The sequence below is a fragment of the Microtus oregoni genome, unplaced genomic scaffold, assembly GCF_018167655.1.
Source record: "Microtus oregoni isolate MIOR12 unplaced genomic scaffold, Mior012 000000F_ref0000247, whole genome shotgun sequence".
In the NCBI taxonomy this organism is placed as follows: domain Eukaryota; kingdom Metazoa; phylum Chordata; class Mammalia; order Rodentia; family Cricetidae; genus Microtus; species Microtus oregoni.
In genome coordinates this window covers 60,098,809-60,117,644 of record NW_024543059.1, presented here as the reverse complement: position 1 = coordinate 60,117,644, position 18,836 = coordinate 60,098,809, and the positions used below count along the sequence as shown (strand labels likewise).

Sequence of the window (18,836 nt, the reverse complement as noted above, 5' to 3'; positions counted from 1 at the left end):
CTAGCTTATCACAAGGGGTACAGTAGCTCATTCCTGCCAAACTGAAACATCCTGCCTATGACGACATTTTCCCAGAGATACCCAGCTGCTAAGAGTACATTTTCTCCTCTCAGGAACTGACTACCTTCGGTTTTCCTTCCTTATATGAAGAATCCAAAAGTAAAGAGACAAAGAGAAAGTTAAATATAGTTGCTGTTTTAAATTGTATGAATGAGTTACTTGTGCTTCAGCGGAAGAACCTTCTGGCCCAGGAGAGTGTGGAAACCCAGAACCTGAAGCTGGGCAGTGACATGGACCACCTGCAGAGCTGCTACACCAAACTTAAGGTACACCTTATTGTCCTCCTGCGGCAGGGCTCACCCCGGGCACAGTGCACAGGTGGAGCTGCGTTTAAGGCCTGATGCTCCTTTAGGAATGCTTTCAAGTAATTTGCACACGTTGATGGTTCTGCTTCTTGCTGTCTCTGCTAAAGGCCTTGGTTTTGTTGTTTAGTAACTTGTTGAAGCTGTAGCAAGTTAGGAAGCTTAAGAGTTAAGTTAGGAACTTAAGAGTTCTGAGGAAAATCAGGGTACTCTCCTCTTCCAGTCTTGCTTGATAAAGTAGGTGCATCATAACATGCTGACCCCACGGAAAACATTCCCAAGGTATGTGAACCAAAGAGCAGAGCTCAGGAGGGGAGCGAGGCAGACAGCTGCTGACAGCAAGGAGTCCCCTGCTGCAGGGGAGACTGCAGTTCCCTGGGCTCCTCCCTTGCCACCCTTCTGTGTAGAAAGGCAAAGGTACAGGCCGTTGGCCTGCCTCCTTCACATACACATGTTGTTGCCAGTTTTGGTTTACTTTCTTTTCTTTATAAAAAGCTTTTCTATGTTTTTCTGTAAGAAATACATTCTCCCCCGAGAAAAGTGAACAAGTGTTTAAATCATGGTATAGGAAAGACTTACATTAGAGTTACATTATGTTTTCCCCCAGTATTCTATATAAAGCCCTGCTTGTGAGAACAAAGCCTTTGTGTGCATGTGTATGCCCTTGGCAATTGGCTTTCTTGGGGTTTTCCATCTACTGGTCCTTGGCCCTCTTTCTTCCCACCCCTTCTAAGACAGATAAGAAAGCCGGAGAACCTTGACTCTCTGGATGCTGCAGGAGAGCACAGTCTCTATACTATTTGCAGGGTAGCAGTGTGTGCCGCCCTGCTCGTGAGCACCGGACACATTTGGGGATGCTCTAACCAAGTGTCACAGATCCTCGTGCCACATGCACCTTTCAGCCCATTGCTGCCCGATGTACCTTGTCGGTCTTCAGACCTGCCTCTGTAATAGTGCTTTAGCTCCTTGTACATCCTGTTTGCCTGAAGGACAGGGAGAGCACCCCACTGTGTGTCTTGGCTAGTGGGGGACCCTACAGGCTGAAGAAGGAACTTAGTGGTTTCTAGGGCTGTGAGCTGTGCATGCTCCAATGACTGAGCCCTCTTAGGGCCTGGATGCTAATCGGGCTGATCCAGGTCTGTGACCCTGGAGGACAGTCTCTTCTGTCTGTGTGCCGTTCGCCGAGTGCCATCGTCCTGCACAGTGATGCACGCTAAGTTGCAGTGACTGAGGCCGTTCCTGTGAGGAATGGACTAGAGCAACTAAGGCATGTGATTTTGTACATCAGACTTGATAGTAACTGCTTGAAGTAAACATTCCGTGTGCCACTGGAGTTGGGCTCCAGCTCCAGGTTAGTATGAGTTCCGTCACTGCACTTCGTGGACTCTGACTCCTGTCGGCTTCACTCAGATGGCTCATTTCATGTTCCAGGAACAGCTGGAAACCTCGAGGCGAGAGATGATTGGGCTTCAGGAGAGAGACAGACAGTTACAGTGCAAAAACAGGAATCTGCATCAGCTCCTGAAGAATGAGAAGGATGAGGTGAGTCTCTGTGGCCGTGCCTGAGCTGAACTGCTGATTGTGACGTAATGGCCGCCACTCGGCTTTAAAAAAGATCTGGTGTCACACCACCCTGGTATGACACTCCTGTGCCTGTCTGTGTCACACCAGCGTGGTGGACACCCCTGTGCCTGTCTGTCACACCAGTGTGGTGGACACCCCTGTGCCTGTCTGTGTCACACCAGCGTGGTGGACACCCCTGTGCCTGTCGTCTGCCCTGCTCCAAGAAGGTTTGCTTTTTTTGTTTGTTTGTTTGGTTCTTTTTTTTTTTTTTTTTTTTTTTTTTGAGACAGGGTTTCTCTGTGTGACAGTTCTAGATGTCTAGATGTCCTGGAGCTAGCTCTGTAGTTCAGCCTGGCCTTGAACTCAAAGAGATCTGCCTGTCCCTGCCCTCCTGAGTGCTGGGATTAAAGGTGTGCACCACCACTGCCCAAGAAGGTTTTCTTACTTAGTACCTCAAGCCATCGCTGGCAGCAGGCAGTCCCTCCTGTGCCATCCTTCCATACTCACTTGAGGGCCCCGAGAACTCAGCATGTTCGTCCTTTGTCTCCTCAGTGTTGCCACAGATGCACGGCTCACCCCTTTCCACCTGCTCCTCACTTCAGCAATTTCTCCCTCTACAGTGAAGTCCTGTCTGGCTCTCACCTGACCAGGGCCCATGCATGCTAGGCAAGGCCTCTACCTACCACTAAACTATCTCCTTTCCCCCTCTTGCACAATCTTAAATGTTACCGTTTTTCTAGCAAAGAATTAACCTTAGTAGATTACCTAGAATGCACAAAGCTATGACAGTTCATATTAAAAATTTCATTTCTAACTGTAAATACCCTAGTTCTAATCTTTGCTTAGTAGGTACCTAGCCTTCTTATTTCAGCTGGTGGCAGCTGTGTGGAGGGTGGAGCTACAGCATTAGTGTCCTAGAGGTGTTATTTATGATGTGTCTGAGAGCAAACCGGCAGGCTTCCTTGTTCTGTCCTGTGAGCCCTGTCAATAATAACTATAAAAATATTATTTTAATGTTTTGTTCTTTAAGGGACTTAAAAGGGAGTTTATTTCTGTTTTATTTATACTTTATTTTATTTTTGTATGGGGGTTCACCTCCATGTCTGTGTACCACATTTATGGCTGGTGCCTTCGGAGGCCAAAAGATTGGATCCCCAGGAACTGGAGTTACAGGTGGTTGTGAGCCAACTTGTGGGTGCTGAGCATTGAACCCAGGTCCTCTGTAAGAGCAGCAAGTCTCTTAACTACTGAACCTTCTCTTCAGCCCCAGGAATCTATTTCTTAAAAAGCCCATGAACAAATAGATTTCTTTTTATGCTGTTTAATTAGTGTTTAAAAGAGAACAGTGATTATCTAACCAAAGTTACTGCGTAGGAAATTTTGATGTAATGTGTTGATTATTGCATTTTGCTTGATGGTGGTTTATTTTTGGTATGGAGTAACCTAACACATTCTGTGGTCACGGTTGGAAACGACTCTAAAGAACAGAGTATACCAGCTGAGCCTGGTAGCACTGGCCTGTCATCCCAGCTGCTAAGGAGGTGGGCAGGAAAACTGAGAGTGAAGCCCAGTGTGGACAGCTCTGTGAGACCCTGCCTTGAAGTGAAAGGCAGTCTGGGAGTGTGGTCAGCAGTAGGCGCTGGCCTCGCATGCACAGGATGGCAGACTCAGAAGAACATCCCTGACCTCGGCTCCCGGTGCTTGCTGCTCAGAGAGAAAGCAGCTGCTGGCAGCCCTATACCACTGTGTGTTGTTCACCTCGTGTTTTTAGGTGCTTTCCTCTGGCTATAACAAAGGAAGAATCAGGTTAGAAGTAAAAACTCTTTGGTGGGAAGATGGGCATAGGACTTGCTTTGCCTTTTGAATTTATGGATTTTAGCGGGTTTATCAATACTTGTTTGATAGAAAGTATTTTTGCTTTCAGGTACAAAAATTACAAAATATCATAGCCAGTCGGGCTACTCAGTATAATCATGACATGAAGAGGAAGGAGCGTGAATACAATAAGCTAAAGGAACGGCTGCATCAGCTTGTTATGAACAAGAAGGACAAGAGACTAGGTATGGCACTGGCGGATAGCGGGAGGAGCAGCTGCAGGGATGTGCCGTAAGCGTGGCGGTGGAGTGTCTTCGTATGCTCTAAGTTCTAAGTGGCTCTAGAATTGAGGTATTTCCTATAAACTACAAATTGAGAGACCTGATTTGTGGAGAAAACAAAACTGGGTTTTAGTTTGCATCACTAGTTCCATGTTGTCTTAGTCTCTTCTCTGTCGCTGTAAGACAGAGTAACGAAGGCAGCTTAGAGGAGAGTATATTGGGGCTTACCATCTCAGATGGTAGTGCCCATCATGTCAGGGAGCACGGCCGCAGGCAGACAGGCATGGTGCTGGAGCATTGCTGAGAGCTTACATTCTGAGACAAACTATGAAGCAGGAAGAACCAAAGCCCACCCCTAGTGACACACCTCTTCCTACAAGGCCACACCTCCTAACCCTTCCCAAACAGTTCCACCAACTGGGGACCAAGTATTCAAACATTTGAGACCACCACACACGTATGTGTTTAATACGCTGGGTATGGAGAGAACAGGAGATAAGAAGCATCACATGGCTCCTAAATGTCAAAAGGAGGGATTCTAGAGTTAGCTTTGTAAATGTCAGCAGCAGCAGTCCAGGGTGGGTTGCCGTTTCTTATCCCAAACCCAGTTAGAAATGATAGGTTTCATCTTAGTTCAAAATTAGAATAACTTTTCTTATGCCAAACCATCTGTCTGCATCTGGGGAAGATGGAACATTAGTACTGTCAAGAGTAGTGATGTGGTTAACAAGGCAGGCCAGGCCAGGCCTTCTCTGTAAGTGCCAGACAGTGAGCTTAGTGTTGCCCTCTGCCACTGCAGGGCAGGTTCCCCTAACAGTATGTAAATAGGCCGATGAGTTCTAGGAAAGCTTTGTGTCAAGAGTGGGTTTGTCACCCTGATAGTGCAGTTAATAGTGACACTGAGCTCCCGCTAGTGAGCACATGCCTCTGTCCTTAAGAGCTCGAGGGTCATTTCATTCCCCAGCCAGGGAAGAAGTGAAGGGTCCTGACTTATGTGCCAGGTCAGGGTCAGTCCCTCGTGTGTCTCAGGTGTAGTTGAGTTTTTAGCACACGGTACAAAGATTGATTGTGTTCTGTGCTTACATTTGTAGCCATGGACGTTTTAAACTATGTGGGTCGAGCTGATGGAAAGCGAGGCTCGTGGAGGACCGATAAAACAGAAGCCAGGTATAGCCATGTGATGTGACAGTGGTAGCTGGGGTTGCTGTCAGTACGTGTTCTTACATCCGGGGTTTCTCCCCAGGAATGAAGATGAAATGTACAAAACCCTGCTGAATGACTATGAGTACCGCCAGAAGCAGATCCTGATGGAGAACGCCGAGCTGAAGAAGGTCCTCCAACAGATGAAGAAGGAGATGATTTCCCTTCTCTCTCCCCAGAAGAAGAAACCCAGGGAAAGAGCAGAAGATGGCACAGGCCCTGTTGTAAGTGTCTCTAACACTGGCCTCGGATGCTAGCCCGCACAAGTCAGACTCTGGCTGGGTAACTCAGTGAGGGTGGTAACAGTGTTGGGGAGTACACACTGCTCTGCCCCTGTAGTCACTGTGACAACTGAAAACTGCCCTGCGCATTTTCAGACACATCCTGGAAATCACCTGGGGACCACCATCTGGTACCTCATGAGCATTACCTCCTTCATGTTTCTCCTGGAGATGATTTTCAGAATTACGATGCTTATAATGTTATAATCATTTGACTATTATTTAATTGTACCCCTCTTAGATGTGAGCAAACTGAGGCACAGTAGTTGGATTTGTATCTACACTCAACCACCATACCGTGTGTGACAGTCTCGTGCCACGTGTGACAGTCTTCATGCCGTGTGTGACAGTCTTCACTCTATGTAGTCTCTGTGGAACTAAAGAAATATTCAGTCCATGCCTTTATTGAAGCTCATTGTGTTCTAAGTCCCAAAAAGACAGAACGAGGATGGCGACACTTCCTCAAGAAACATTTTGGGAAGGGCATGCATGTAGAGAAACGGTGACCACCTGTGCCAAGTGCGGTGACACCACAGAGAAAGTGGCTGTGGAGGGTTCTTCCAGACTAGATGCTCTCATGGTAGCAAGCACTGAGAAAGCCTGATTGACTCAAGCACCTGCCGTGGGAACCTAAGTTCACAGTGTTAAAATCTGAAGATGACAGTTTGAGTTGGGTCTGTCAGCTGCTTTCAGATTGTGTGTACCAGGTGCATTTGGAATAGAGTTCATGTTTAGGCTTTCGTCCCACCCCTAACAGACAGACAGACAGAAAGACAGACACACACACACAGGGGTTGGGGCAGGAGAGGAGAGAGAGACTAAAATCTCAGAATGTCTTAACTCCCAAGTGCTCAGGTCCGGCACCTCTGGTGAGGGTGCTCGGCTTGTAGTCTCAGAGGCTTTGAGATGGGTTACGGGCCCATGATGGCAAGAGCTGCCTCTGGGCCTTCTGCCAGCTTTAGTCAGCTGCTCTGCTCAGGATCTCCGGTACCCCAGTGCTGACGTCACAGCATCTAGCCCCCCCTCTGTTCCTGCTGTGCTTGTCTGTGAGGGAGGGGCCTAATGACTCCTCTTTCTTTTACTTTTTTGCCCCCTTTCTCCTGAGGGTATTTTTCATAGTCAAGGATTTTGGCCTTCTTGGAAGTTAGTAATAAATAAAGACTATTTAGTATTATTTCTCTGTGGTAACTTAATCAACATTGGCACATTTTCCTATAATTTCATGTCTTGCTACAATTAAAAGAAAAGCATGTTGAGCATAAAATGATGAGGGAATTGGGATTGCTCATTTGACTCCGTAGATAATCTCAAAAGGTTCATTTGTTGTGACAGTCTAACAGAAACAAATTGACCCATCTCAGTCCCACCTGCCAGCCGTGTGACACTGAGCCCAAGTTTACCTTTCTGCAGGGTTTGTAACAGAGCATGGCACAGACAGCATCTGCTCCCTTCAGACAGCTCTGTAGAGTCAAAGTTGAAGAGATGTGAATTTGGGAGTTTCTGTCTTCAATGTTAGTAGTGTGGTTATAAGGTACTAGGTAATGGGTAGAGAGACTGTCTCAGTCTGCCTGGGTGTGAAGCCATTGTAAGTCGCTGCTCTTTCCTTTTGTTCCCCCTGGGCTGTAGGTCATCTCTGATATTGAAGATGATGCTGGGGAGCCGAGCAGAGAGAGTGGATGGGGCCTTTCCTGTGATACCGTGAGAGAGCAGCTTACAAACAGCATCAGGAAGCAGTGGAGAATCCTGAAGAGTCATGTAGAGAAACTTGATAACCAAGGTGAATACTGCCCCCGTGCATGCGCAGTGGGCTGTGACATAAACTGCCCCCGTGCATGCGCAGTGGGCTGTGACATAAACTGCCCCCGTGCATGCGCAGTGGGCTGTGACATAAACTGCCCCCGTGCATGCGCAGTGGGCTGTGACATAAACTGCCCCCGTGCATGCGCAGTGGGCTGTGACATAAGCTTTTGCTGTCTGGTCACACGGACAGCTGGACAGCCGCACTGTGGGGCTCAGAGCTGCTGGTCACAGGCTGCCTGCTGTTCTGAGTGTCCCCTTCTGCCTGGTTTGCCCCTGGCTCCAGAGCAAGCCTTAGAGAGCAGCAAGCATCACTCCCGTCCTGATGCTGTGTCTCCAGGCAGCTCTGTAGTGAACTAACTTGGAATGCAAGAACATGAAGGGGAACCATTTTATATGTACTAAAGTCTGTGTGCTTTTAAGTCAGGAAAGTTAAATTTTTATTTTTTATTTTTATCATTTTAATGTGTTTGTGTGTCTGTAAATGGGTATATCATGTGACTGTTGGTACCTGTGGGGGCCAGAGGTGTTGGCTCCCCTGGAGCTAGTTACTCATAGTTATAAGCCCCTAGCATGGCTTCTAGAAACGGAACATGGGACTTCTACAGGAGCAGAATACACTTTTAACCTCCGCCATTTCTTCAACACTAAGATCTCTATTTAGTAAATGAAGTCTACATAAAATAAATTGAGATTGTGAAAACAGTGGATTGTCACCCCAGAGCCGTGGGTGCACAGATAACATCGTTTCGCCATCACTGTTTATTAAGCAGCTGCTGGACTCTAGTTCTGTAGGAGTTAATGTGAGCACACACAGTCGTTCGTATCTTTCTGTCGCCATCGAAACAGTTTATCCATCTGTGGGGTTTGTTAGCATTCTTCTGTGGTTGGGCCAGTAGCTCCTGAAGACCGGGTAGCGAGAACCAGAGGCACAGTGAGGCATACTATTAATCTTCTCATGATAGTCTTGAATAAATGTGGTTTATAAGTTAAATGTTGGCAGCAATGCTTATTTGTAAATCTACTTAGCCCTAAAATTGTATAACTGTGTAGTTGTCAGAACTTGGAGTTTTTGCTTTAAAACATTTCATTTTGTTACGACTGAGGAAAATGTAAAATGCTAAAGAAAATAACTTCCTTTTACAAAACCCGTGGGAAGAGCAGGAAGGGAAAATTTGGGAGACTTTTATTTTGAAATATCAGTTCAAGACCAGTGTGTGTCCACAAAACCTGTGCTGGTTTCTGGCTGCTCTAGTCAGGGCTTCTAGTCTTGATAAACACCATGACCAGAAACAACTTGGGAGGAAAGAGGTCACCTAACCTTACAGCTCACAGGCCATCATGAAGGAAACAAAGCAGAGGCCACGGAGCAGTGCTGCTCACTGGCTTGCTCATGGCTTCCATAGCCTGCTTTCTTACACAGCACAAGACCACCTTCACAGTGGTGGTCCCACCCCACTGAGCTGGGCCCTCCTACAAGGCCAACCTGATCTACAGAGCAAGTTCTAGGGTAGCAAGAGCTATAGAGAAACCCTTTCTCCAAAAACAAACAAACAAACAAAAAACAACAACAAAAAACAAAACAAAGCAAAATTCCTAGAGACAGTGCCTTATGGGCTTGCCCACAGAGCAGTCTGATGGAGGCTTTTCTCAGTTGAGGTGCCCTCTTCCGAGATAACCCTAGCTTGTGTCAGGTGACAACAGACTAACAGCAGATGGGATTCTGTCAGTTTCAAAGGTCCACATGGAAGGCCTCGATGAGGACGTCATCTCACGGCAAGACCATGAACAAGAGACTGAAAAGCTGGAGCTGGAGATCCAACAGTGTAAAGAAATGATCCGAGCTCAGCAGCAGCTCCTGCAGGTAGGTGGGAGTGTCCTCAGGGTGTTCCTGAACCTGCTAGATTCCTGCTCCTGTATCGCCCAAAGTCTGCAGAGTTGAATTCTGCACAGGAGTAGTAATAAGTTGCACCCCTTCTTCACATGCTCCCTTCTTTGCCAAAGGAAGCAGCACTTGGGGAAGCAGGCTTTCAATGGCTGACTGGTTCTTCATAGTTTATGTCCGTGGCCAAGCTTTGACCTGTCTTCTTCACCCTCCCTTGAATGTGTGTGAGCTGTGTGGGCTTCCTGACTTCCCGTGTTTAACCCTGAACAGCAGCAGCTGGCCACCGCCTGTGATGACGACACCACCTCACTGTTGCGAGACTGTTACTTGCTGGAAGAAAAGGAACGCCTCAAAGAAGAGTGGTCGCTTTTTAAAGAGCAAAAAAAGAATTTTGAGAGAGAAAGACGAAGCTTTACAGAAGCTGCGATCCGCTTGGGGCTGGAGGTGAGCTCTCAGTGCCGCTGCATTGGGCATGGTGTGCAGGTGCACGCTCCTGGGTCCAACTTGGCTCTGTCGTCATTTTATTTGGGTGTCACACGGGCACCTCCCTGGTGTGGGGATCTACCTGAGAAGACTTCCATGGATTTAAGCCAATAGAAAGTCTTTATTATCCAGCCAGTGACCACTGTATGTTTGGGATCCCTTCCTCAGGCTGAGCTTTTAAGCACAAAAACCAAATCTTGGGTTGACATACTTCAGTTAGCAAGAACAGTTAGCCAGAAGCAGAGCCACAGAAGTGAAAAAGCAAGGTTAATGTGTTTAGAGAGATTCCCAGACTATGGACTTTGAAGGATTAGGTCTTTGTTTCATGGCCTGAGTGGCACTTCCATCATGGAGTCAGTTGTGCTAAGGCCTGGAGGCCTGTACATTACGAGTAACTGGAAATTGAAGGGAGGCTGAGCATATGGATAATCTTTTGTTAGATTTTCAGTTTCTTTTGGGTACCTGTCTCTTATCCATTGTGCATACATGTGGTACCAGAAGATAATACCAGCAGCAACCTTGTTTCATAGTGCAGAAAGCACAGCAAAAGACAGTGTTTCTCAGACTTGGAGAGGAATGGATAGCACTTAGCGGTTTGTCCACGGGTTGCACTCTGTCAGCAATGCATTGCCTCCTTAGGGCCCTTTCAAAAATTACAGACACAGCGACCCAATATGGTTTTAAAACTCAGCTGACTATACAAAATATTATGGAGTGAGACAGTGTCCTCTTTATTTCCAAATGTATCCCTTAGATATTACCACAGATTAAAAGAAATGTCTACTGGGAGCTCGGTGTGGTAACACAAAGTTTTAATCCCATTTCAGACCTGGAGAGAGGGCACTTTCTGCTTTTACAGAAGACCCTGGCTGGATCCCAGCACTCACAAGTGTCTGTAACTCCATTTCCAAGGGATCTAAAGCTAACTCCATTTCCAGGGAAGGAGGTCTTCTTTGGCCTCCATGGGCACAGGCACGCATGTGCTCAGATGCACGTGTAGGCATTCATACACATAAAATAAAAACTGGACTCACAGAGCTCTGCCTCTTGAGTGTGGGGATGATGGCACATGCCATCATGTCAAGCAAAAATCCTCTTCTTAGCTTTTCCCACCTCTCTTACTCGCCCTTCACGTTGAGATTGTTTTCATTGTCCGAGTGCTATCACTTTATACTCTGCCCTATACTATAGAAGACCTATAAATAAGGTGATTTGTCTAAATTGGCACTTAAAAATTGAAAACCAGATAATAATGTTGATAATATGATTATGTGATATTATTCATCCTATAAACAAATAATACATTTGAACACATAAATGATGGGGGCTGAATCCAGGGCCTCATACGTGCAAAGCAATCCTTCTGCTACCAAGCTAGTCTTGGCCCTGAATACGTAGTAAGACTTTGCCTGCTGGGAAAGCGGTATCCCTCCCTAGTGTTGATGTTGTAATCTGCTGAGTCAGACTGTGTTCCTGCCACTCAGGTTGGTCACTTTCGTGCTTTCCTTGTGAAGTCTATGTCACCGTCTTACATCACCTTTTAAAATGAAACATGACATAGTGACAACCAATCTGAATACTGGAATATCTAAAACTGTATTAGATTATATCAGCTGGGTGTTTAATTTTAACTTCTAGCTTTCACCTCAAGAATTAATTGAAAGAATTATTCGTTTTAGTTTTTGTTGTTGAGGGCAGGTTAGTTGACAACATGACCTTTGTTGCTTTGTAGGTAATTTTGTGGGGCGCTAGCCCACAAGCCCTTTTGTGGAAGTTTATGGGATTTTGGTAGTTCCTAATTTTGCCAGGATACGTCTTAGTTTTTTTTCATCCAGATGTCTTCAGTTTAGATGTTTTTCTTCTGCTTGTTTCCCCTGACATTGGTTCTAAGTTCTGGATTTTCTCTTATGTCTTCAAACTGTTTCCAGGATCAGTTTTATTGTTTACTTCAGCCGCTGAGTTGTTATTTCAGAGTTTGTAATTTTCATTTTCTTTGTGCACTGTTATTGTTTTGTGTGCATTTATGAGTCTCTGATGTGTGTGACAGTATTTTCAGAACTCTTGAAACATTGTTATCTGCAGTTAGTTTCTTGTCATGGCTTTTTCCTCATCTGCCAATGGTTTTCTTTGCTGTCTGGTGACACTTTGTTCCAAACTCCTATTTATGAGTCCTGGTTACTTTAAGGCCTAACACCGATTTCCTCCACAATTGCAAAGTCTCTTCCATCAGGAGGTGTCTTCCTCAGGCCACAAAAGTGTCCTCCAGCTCTCTGAGAACATGTCCACTTGTCGACACAGGGGACACACAGAGATGTGAGTTAGGAGTCATCAGCTGACCAGAGAGGGAGCCACATTGGTGCACCCTGTGTCCGCCCTCTTGTGGCTCAGGAGCAGTGGCCACGACAGACTGCTAGTGGAGAAAGAAATGCCCGATGTAATCAGAAGTCCCTTCCAAGTGGCTGACTTATGAAGCAGGGTATTTTCTGACACCAGTTTTATGGTCATGTGTTCTTTGTGTTCAGAAATGCGGCTAATACTCTGCTCAGGTGAAACCCAACAGTTGTTGGTGTAGTTGGTAAAAGCTATGATTTTCTATTATTTAAATTGTTGAAAAATTATTATTTATGTATGAGGGTGTTTAACCTAATGTAGGTCTCTGTTGTATGTGTCTGTGAACCCTGTGTGCCTGGTGTCCTCAGAGGCCAGAAGACCCTTTTGTCCTTACATCCCTGGAACTGATGGTACTCTGGTTGTGAGCCATCATGTGAGCACTGGGAATTGAACCCAGGTCCTCTTAAGAGCAACAAGTGCTCTTAACCATGGCACCATCTCTCCAGCCCCAAATTTTTATTTTTTAAATATTCTTTTCTCAAGTGTCTTTTAGTTTCTAGGCAACTACTTGATACAAAAAGCATTCAGGTGGCCAGAGAGAAAACAGCGGGAGAAGTTATGGGAATGACGTGGAGTAATTGCCAACTCTGTGGTTTGTTTGTTACCCTAGAGAAAGGCGTTTGAAGAGGAAAGAGCCAGCTGGTTAAAACAGCAGTTTTTAAACATGACGACCTTTGACCCCCACAGCGCAGAAAATGTGAAGCTGCTCAGTGCCTTCTCAGGAAGTAAGTGCTCCCGAGCTGTGGACTCTGCGTGCACACGCACACAGGGCTGTCTGTCTGTCTGTCTGTGGGAAGCCTTCGTCCAAGGGAAGCCTTTTCTGTTTTTAATCTCTGCCCGCCTGTGTGTTCAAGTGCTGGTGATTGAACCCCGGAGTTCAACCCATAATAGGCTACAATTCAACAAGGAATTGTACCCGGGTCCCCAAAATCAACTTAGTGTTTTATTTACTGAAGTCACAATAGAGCTCATAGGAGAACCTTGCATATAACAAGGCATTTTTGTGAGTGTATAATAATACCATATTTTTGAGATTCATGATTTTAGCTATTAACCATTTTTAAGCTAGATTCTTCTAGTTGCAGAATATGCCTCAGCGTTGGCAATTAATTTGTTCTTTCTCAAATCCCACTCCAAATTGCAATGATTAATCCTGCTTGTCTGTCTTTATTGTGTCTGGTGTTTTACCGTGTGCCCTGCTCTTTCCCTTACTCCAAAAAACCAGGTTCTGATCCAGACAATCTTATAGTGCACTCACGGCCACGGCAGAAGAAGCCACACACTGTGGCTAACGGGGCGCCAGCTTGCACATCGAAACTGACTAAGTCTCTACCTGTTTCACCCTCTACTTCAGACATTTGCCAGACACGCTCCTGTGTGTCTGAACACAGGTATTTGTTTTTAAACGGCTGTGTCGCATACTTCTAAAATGGTCAGTGTTGGCTTGCTTAGGAGAAGTTGTTACGTATAGTATTTGTGACAGTAGAGGCTTTGGAGAGGAATCTGCATGCACAGAGGTTCCCAGTGTGTGAGGCTTTGTGCTAGGTATAGAAGTCTAATGGAGAACAATTTAAAGTGTGGACTTGTGGACCAGCCATGGATGGTGCACAGCCTTCATGCCAGCTCTCAGGAGACAGAGGCAGGCGAATCTCTCAAAGTCTGAGGCAAGCTTGTTCTACACAGTGAATTCTAAGTTAGTCAGGGCTGCCTAGTGAGATCCTGCCTTAGAAGACAGACAGGGGTGACTCATATCAGGAGTCACTTAAGTATTGAAAACTGCCATTTTTATAGTTTTTCAGAGTACATAGTTTAAGTTTCTTTGATTGAAAGGCAAAGAACCAAGAAAAACCACTTCCTCAGGGTGATAAAGTAGATTTCTGCCTATGGAGAAAGTATTAAAGCAGTTTAAACCCAAACATATCATTTTATAGAATAATTTAGTCTGTATTTCTATGTCAGTAATCTAAGAGTTACAGGACAAATATTAAGAGTAGGGGGGAAAAGGACACAAGCGTTTTGCAAGAACAGTACTCTGGTTTTCTTCATGGGAAGCAGACTGTGGTCAGTACTATAGTCAGGAAGCGCTGTGGAAGGTGAGACGGGATGGTGTTCATTTGGATCGGGTCATCCTGTGAACACAGGAAAGTCTTGATCTGCCCTGGGAAGATCTTCCTGCTCAGGCCTGTACCTAGTGACTAGATGGAAGTCTCAAATAGAGCCAGCTCTAAGTGTGCCGCCTTCTCTTGTCAAGTGGCTTCCCGAAAGGTATTGTTAGCAGACAAGCAGCAGTCAGACTTGTCAGGAACATCTGTCTGCTCTAAACAAGAAGCAGATAATTAGTTATTAAGATTTATCTTATTTCTTCCAGGAGTTCAATCAATGTGCTGAATATAACTCCTGAAGAAACTAAACCAAATGAGGCTGGACGAGAATGTACGAATCAGAAGTGGAGTGTGGTGTCGAGACCCAGCTCACGGGAAGGTTGCTACAGTGGCTGCTCCTCGGCCTACACAAATTCTCACATGGAGAGAGACGACTTACCTTAGATGCACAGATGGCGGTGCTCTCGCTGAACTGTGCATCCGGATGCGTTTACGTTTAAGTCAAACAGGGTGTGTGATAAAGTCAGTCGTCTAATTGAAGATGGTCTGGGTGGTTTGTCTGGACCCCGTCTTCCCCCAAAGAGCTGCAATGCTAAGCTGTTGAAAAGGATGCAAAGGCGTTGGGTGTGTGTTAGTGACAGAAGCCGCCGGCTCTGTGACTAAAGGAGTGTGTGTTTGGATGGGAACAGAAGCACTAGAATGAATTTCCTCTTCCAGGTATTGAGAATAGCACTTTTAGGGGACCTATTATTGAAAACATTAAATTTTTGTCCCAAATATGGTTGGCATTGGAAGTTTAGCCTTTACTTGAATGTATACTGTAGATTTTTAACAAAGCAAGTTCTATATTTATTATGTTTAGTGTGATTTTGGGATTACCTCTTTCATGTTTTACATAAAGTGAAATTTATGTATGTTCTGTACATAGATATACATGATTATGTTAAGAGGCTTTAAGGTTTAAAATTCCACACAATGCTAGAGTATAGTGTTTAATGCCAGTGTCTTCAGTGGCATTGCGTTTACAGATGTGCTAGGACAACTGCCACCTGACATTTAAGATTTTATTTTTAAGCCATCTGGGCAATAAAAATTCAAAGCAACTCCATGACAACTAGAACTACTAACACTACATTTTTGAGATTTTTAAAGCATTATATTTTATTTTATATATGTGAATGTTATTATTTCTAAGAGGAATATTGATTATGGAGTAATGGGGGAAAGATAAAAGTGTCTTTGAATTATAGTATAAGAGGGTTGGTTTAAGATATTTGGATGATAAAGGATATTTAATATAGCTGGATGGTGATATTTTCCTTACCAAATGGGTACCAGTACAGTAATATCTGTACCAGCCAGGGCTTTATATCATTGCCAATAATTTTGTAATTAAAAAATTTTCAACTAGATACTACTACTACAGAAATAAGACAGTGTAAAACATTGGCTTTTGTAATTGAGATATGACATTCTGGACACTCATGTCAGTTCATTTTCAGAACAATCTTAGGCTCTTTTGTCTCATGTTTCTGCTGCATGTTTCTTCCTGAGAAGTATGTTATTATTGATAGTGATGACAGTAATAATAAATGTAGACCTAGGCCAGGCTTCTCCTGGATGGATTCATCCAAAAGCTTTTAAGTGCCTCACCCTGCTTGTCTCTGCTCATAGACGCCAACATGAGTCCTTGCTCAACCATGCAGGTTAGTCCCGTCCGCCTTTCTCTTTCCTTGGCCCTGTTTGTGGCTCTTGCATTAAATTCATCATGCTACCAAATGAGAAAACTGTGTTGTCCATTGACTGGGTGACTTTGTGTGGGGCTGCTCAGACAGCACGGCCTACGGAGGCACTGCTGCCTACTAAGCGTCCTTTTGCTGGTAGCTATGCTCACAGGTCAAGGAGCTAGCTTGTGTGTGAGAGTCGCTACCTTCAGCCTGGTGCATGATCATTTCCTTACTCTTTAAAATGTGACATTTCAGAGATACTGCTGTAGTCCAGAGGAGGAAACCCAGCTGGGATAGAATTGCCTTACTGTTGAAGAAAGGCAATCAAAGTTTTGAAGTAGTTTCTGATTATTTCTATCCCACATCTCCACAGGGGTCTGTCTCCATGACAGCCTTGGCCAGATAGAAGCATTCCTGTTTTTCATCATAGCTGTGCTGTATTCCATGAGGAGGGTTTTCTGGAAAGGAACACCTGCTTTTTTGCTGTGTTTGCATTCCAGCACAAGCTGAGGCTCTCATACCACAAAGAAATTCCTGAGACTTTAAGGTGCGAAGGAAACTGTGGAAGAGAACCAGATCTCTCTGCTTTAGGGGTGTGCACAAATCTGCCAAAAGCCGTACATCTTCCTAGCTCTCTTGTTTTGCTGCCCACTCCTATTTTAAAATGATCCCAGATCACCAGGCTTCCCAGAGAGTTGAGTGTGCTGTGCTGGAGAGTATGGGTTGATGGGAAAGCTCCCGGGGCTCTGCCTCTTGATTTGCAAACCTTTGCAATGTGCCAGCAACACAGCCATGCTGGTCCTCTGACCCCATTGATAGTGCCAGTGTCTCCCGGCTAGAAAGCCTCCTGGTAATTGTATGTGCTTTATCATTATTGTTATTGTTTATCAATATAGAAATCTGAAACTTTGTACATCAAGTTGGTTTGTACATACTTGACATACCCATTTTGAATTTTCAAAGCTTAAAAATGGAATTGAAAACTTGAGATAGTTTCCTTCTCTTAAGTAACTTTACAATGATTAGAAGCCTAATAGAAAAATCGTGACAGAGAAGACCGTGGCTAGGATTTAATAAAGGAGTATTTTCTTAGAGAAGCAAATATTAGATGACTTAGGTTTACAGGACTGTCCACAGCAGGTTGTCTGCCTCGTTGTGTAATGGAATACAGTATGTTATTTGGGAGGAATTCTGAGGCTCCTCTCCTAGCTAAGTGAGGTTGTCGAAAGGCTTTTTAATAACTTGGTTTTTGTAGGAGAACGTATTCTATGGAGCATGATGAGACTGGTGCCTGGAATCCAGTTAACTTCCCCTGGGTAGATCCGTCTGAAAGGCCCTAGGACAGCAGGGGTGGCTTCTAAGTGTGGGAGCTTGGAACACTGCGAACTAACGAAGCCTTCTGTGACTACCCTGCTGTTAGCGTTCTTGGAAGTGTGTACACCAGTGTGGACATGCTCTTGGAAGTGTACACACCAGTGTGGACATGCTCTTGGAAGTGTACACACCAGTGTGGACATGCTCTTGGAAGTGTACACACCAGTGTGGACATGCTCTTGGAAGTGTACACACCAGTGTGGACATGCTCTTGGAAGTGTACACACCAGTGTGGACATGCTCTTGGAAGTGTACACACCAGTGTGGACATGCTCTTGGAAGTGTGTACACCAGTGTGGACATGCTCTTGGAAGTGTACACACCAGTGTGGACATGCTCTTGGAAGTGTGTACACCAGTGTGGACATGCTCTTGGAAGTGTACACACCAGTGTGGACATGCTCTTGGAAGTGTACACACCAGTGTGGGCATGCTCTTGGAAGTGTGTACACCAGTGTGGACATGCTCTTGGAAGTGTACACACCAGTGTGGACATGCTCTTGGAAGTGTACACACCAGTGTGGACATGCTCTTGGAAGTGTACACACCAGTGTGGACATGCTCTTGGAAGTGTACACACCAGTGTGGACATGCTCTTGGAAGTGTACACACCAGTGTGGGCATGCTCTTGGAAGTATGTACACCAGTGTGGACATGCTCTTGGAAGTGTACACACCAGTGTGGACATGCTCTTGGAAGTGTGTACACCAGTGTGGATATGCTCTTGGAAGTGTGTACACCAGTGTGTGGGCATGCTCTTGGAAGTATACACACCAGTGTGGGCATGCTCTTGGGTGGAATTGTGTGACTGCAGTAAACACACCTTGCCTGTGCTCGTGTTCATTCTTCCTTCAGTAAGCATGGGCGGAGGACCTGCTGTTTGTCGCGTCTGTGTTTGTCATGCTGGCCCCTGAGGATCAGAAGATGGGCCTACTCACCCCATCCCTGAGAATCCCTGAGTTGAATGCTGGCTGTAAAACCTCAGTTGTCATAAACCACTGGTGTGTTAGTCCTGCATCTGTCTGGTCTGCTCCAGGTCCCCCGCTTGCCCGTGTTGTAATGGTAGCAGTGCTTGGCTTCCACAAGCCCTGCCACTATTTCCCGTCAGATGCACTATAGAATACATTTATTTTTTTCCCCACAAATGTCGATATACAAAGCAGATAAGACTTTATTCCCGCAGGGAAGAGATGGATTATCATCCAACAGAAACTAAGCAAAGATGTGCATGCAGATGAGATTGTGAAATAGGTGATTTCCTTCTTTTTTTTTTCTTTTTTTCTGAATTGAATGTTTGGTGATTCACCCCCCCCCCTTGCCCCAGGGCTGAATGTAAATTAGAATGGAATGGACTACTGATTAAATGAATGGACTACTGATTAAATGAATGGACTATCTACAACCAATTGTCTAGTTGAAGTTTTATTTTTGTGAACCCTCGTGAATAACACATTTCAAAGGGTTGAGGAAATGCTGACATCCATTGGCATGTTCAGACTCACGTCGGTGTTTGCCCGTAAAACCTTGGAATGTCTTTATCAAGTGTGTCACTTAACAGACAATATCTGTTGGGGAG

At 45.1% G+C, this 18,836-nt stretch overlaps 1 protein-coding gene across 2 annotated transcripts in view; it reads left to right on the top strand.

The window, feature by feature from the left end:
* LOC121446155 (SSX family member 2 interacting protein) overlaps positions 1-18,654 on the top strand; it is a 34,536-nt gene extending 15,882 nt beyond the window's left edge. Inside the window, exons 4-14 of one of the 2 annotated variants that reach the window (XM_041648612.1) lie at positions 114-326; positions 1,794-1,904; positions 3,850-3,985; positions 5,113-5,188; positions 5,265-5,445; positions 7,129-7,279; positions 9,030-9,163; positions 9,458-9,628; positions 12,669-12,783; positions 13,284-13,449; positions 14,427-18,654. In XM_041648612.1, coding sequence (XP_041504546.1) covers positions 114-326; positions 1,794-1,904; positions 3,850-3,985; positions 5,113-5,188; positions 5,265-5,445; positions 7,129-7,279; positions 9,030-9,163; positions 9,458-9,628; positions 12,669-12,783; positions 13,284-13,449; positions 14,427-14,604 — 1,632 coding nt within the window. In that variant the 3' untranslated portion in view covers positions 14,605-18,654. Of the gene's footprint in view, positions 1-113; positions 327-1,793; positions 1,905-3,849; positions 3,986-5,112; positions 5,189-5,264; positions 5,446-7,128; positions 7,280-9,029; positions 9,164-9,454; positions 9,629-12,668; positions 12,784-13,283; positions 13,450-14,426 lie in introns of both variants that reach the window. The other variant, XM_041648601.1, reaches the window with a different exon arrangement.
* Positions 18,655-18,836: the final 182 nt, after the last annotated feature.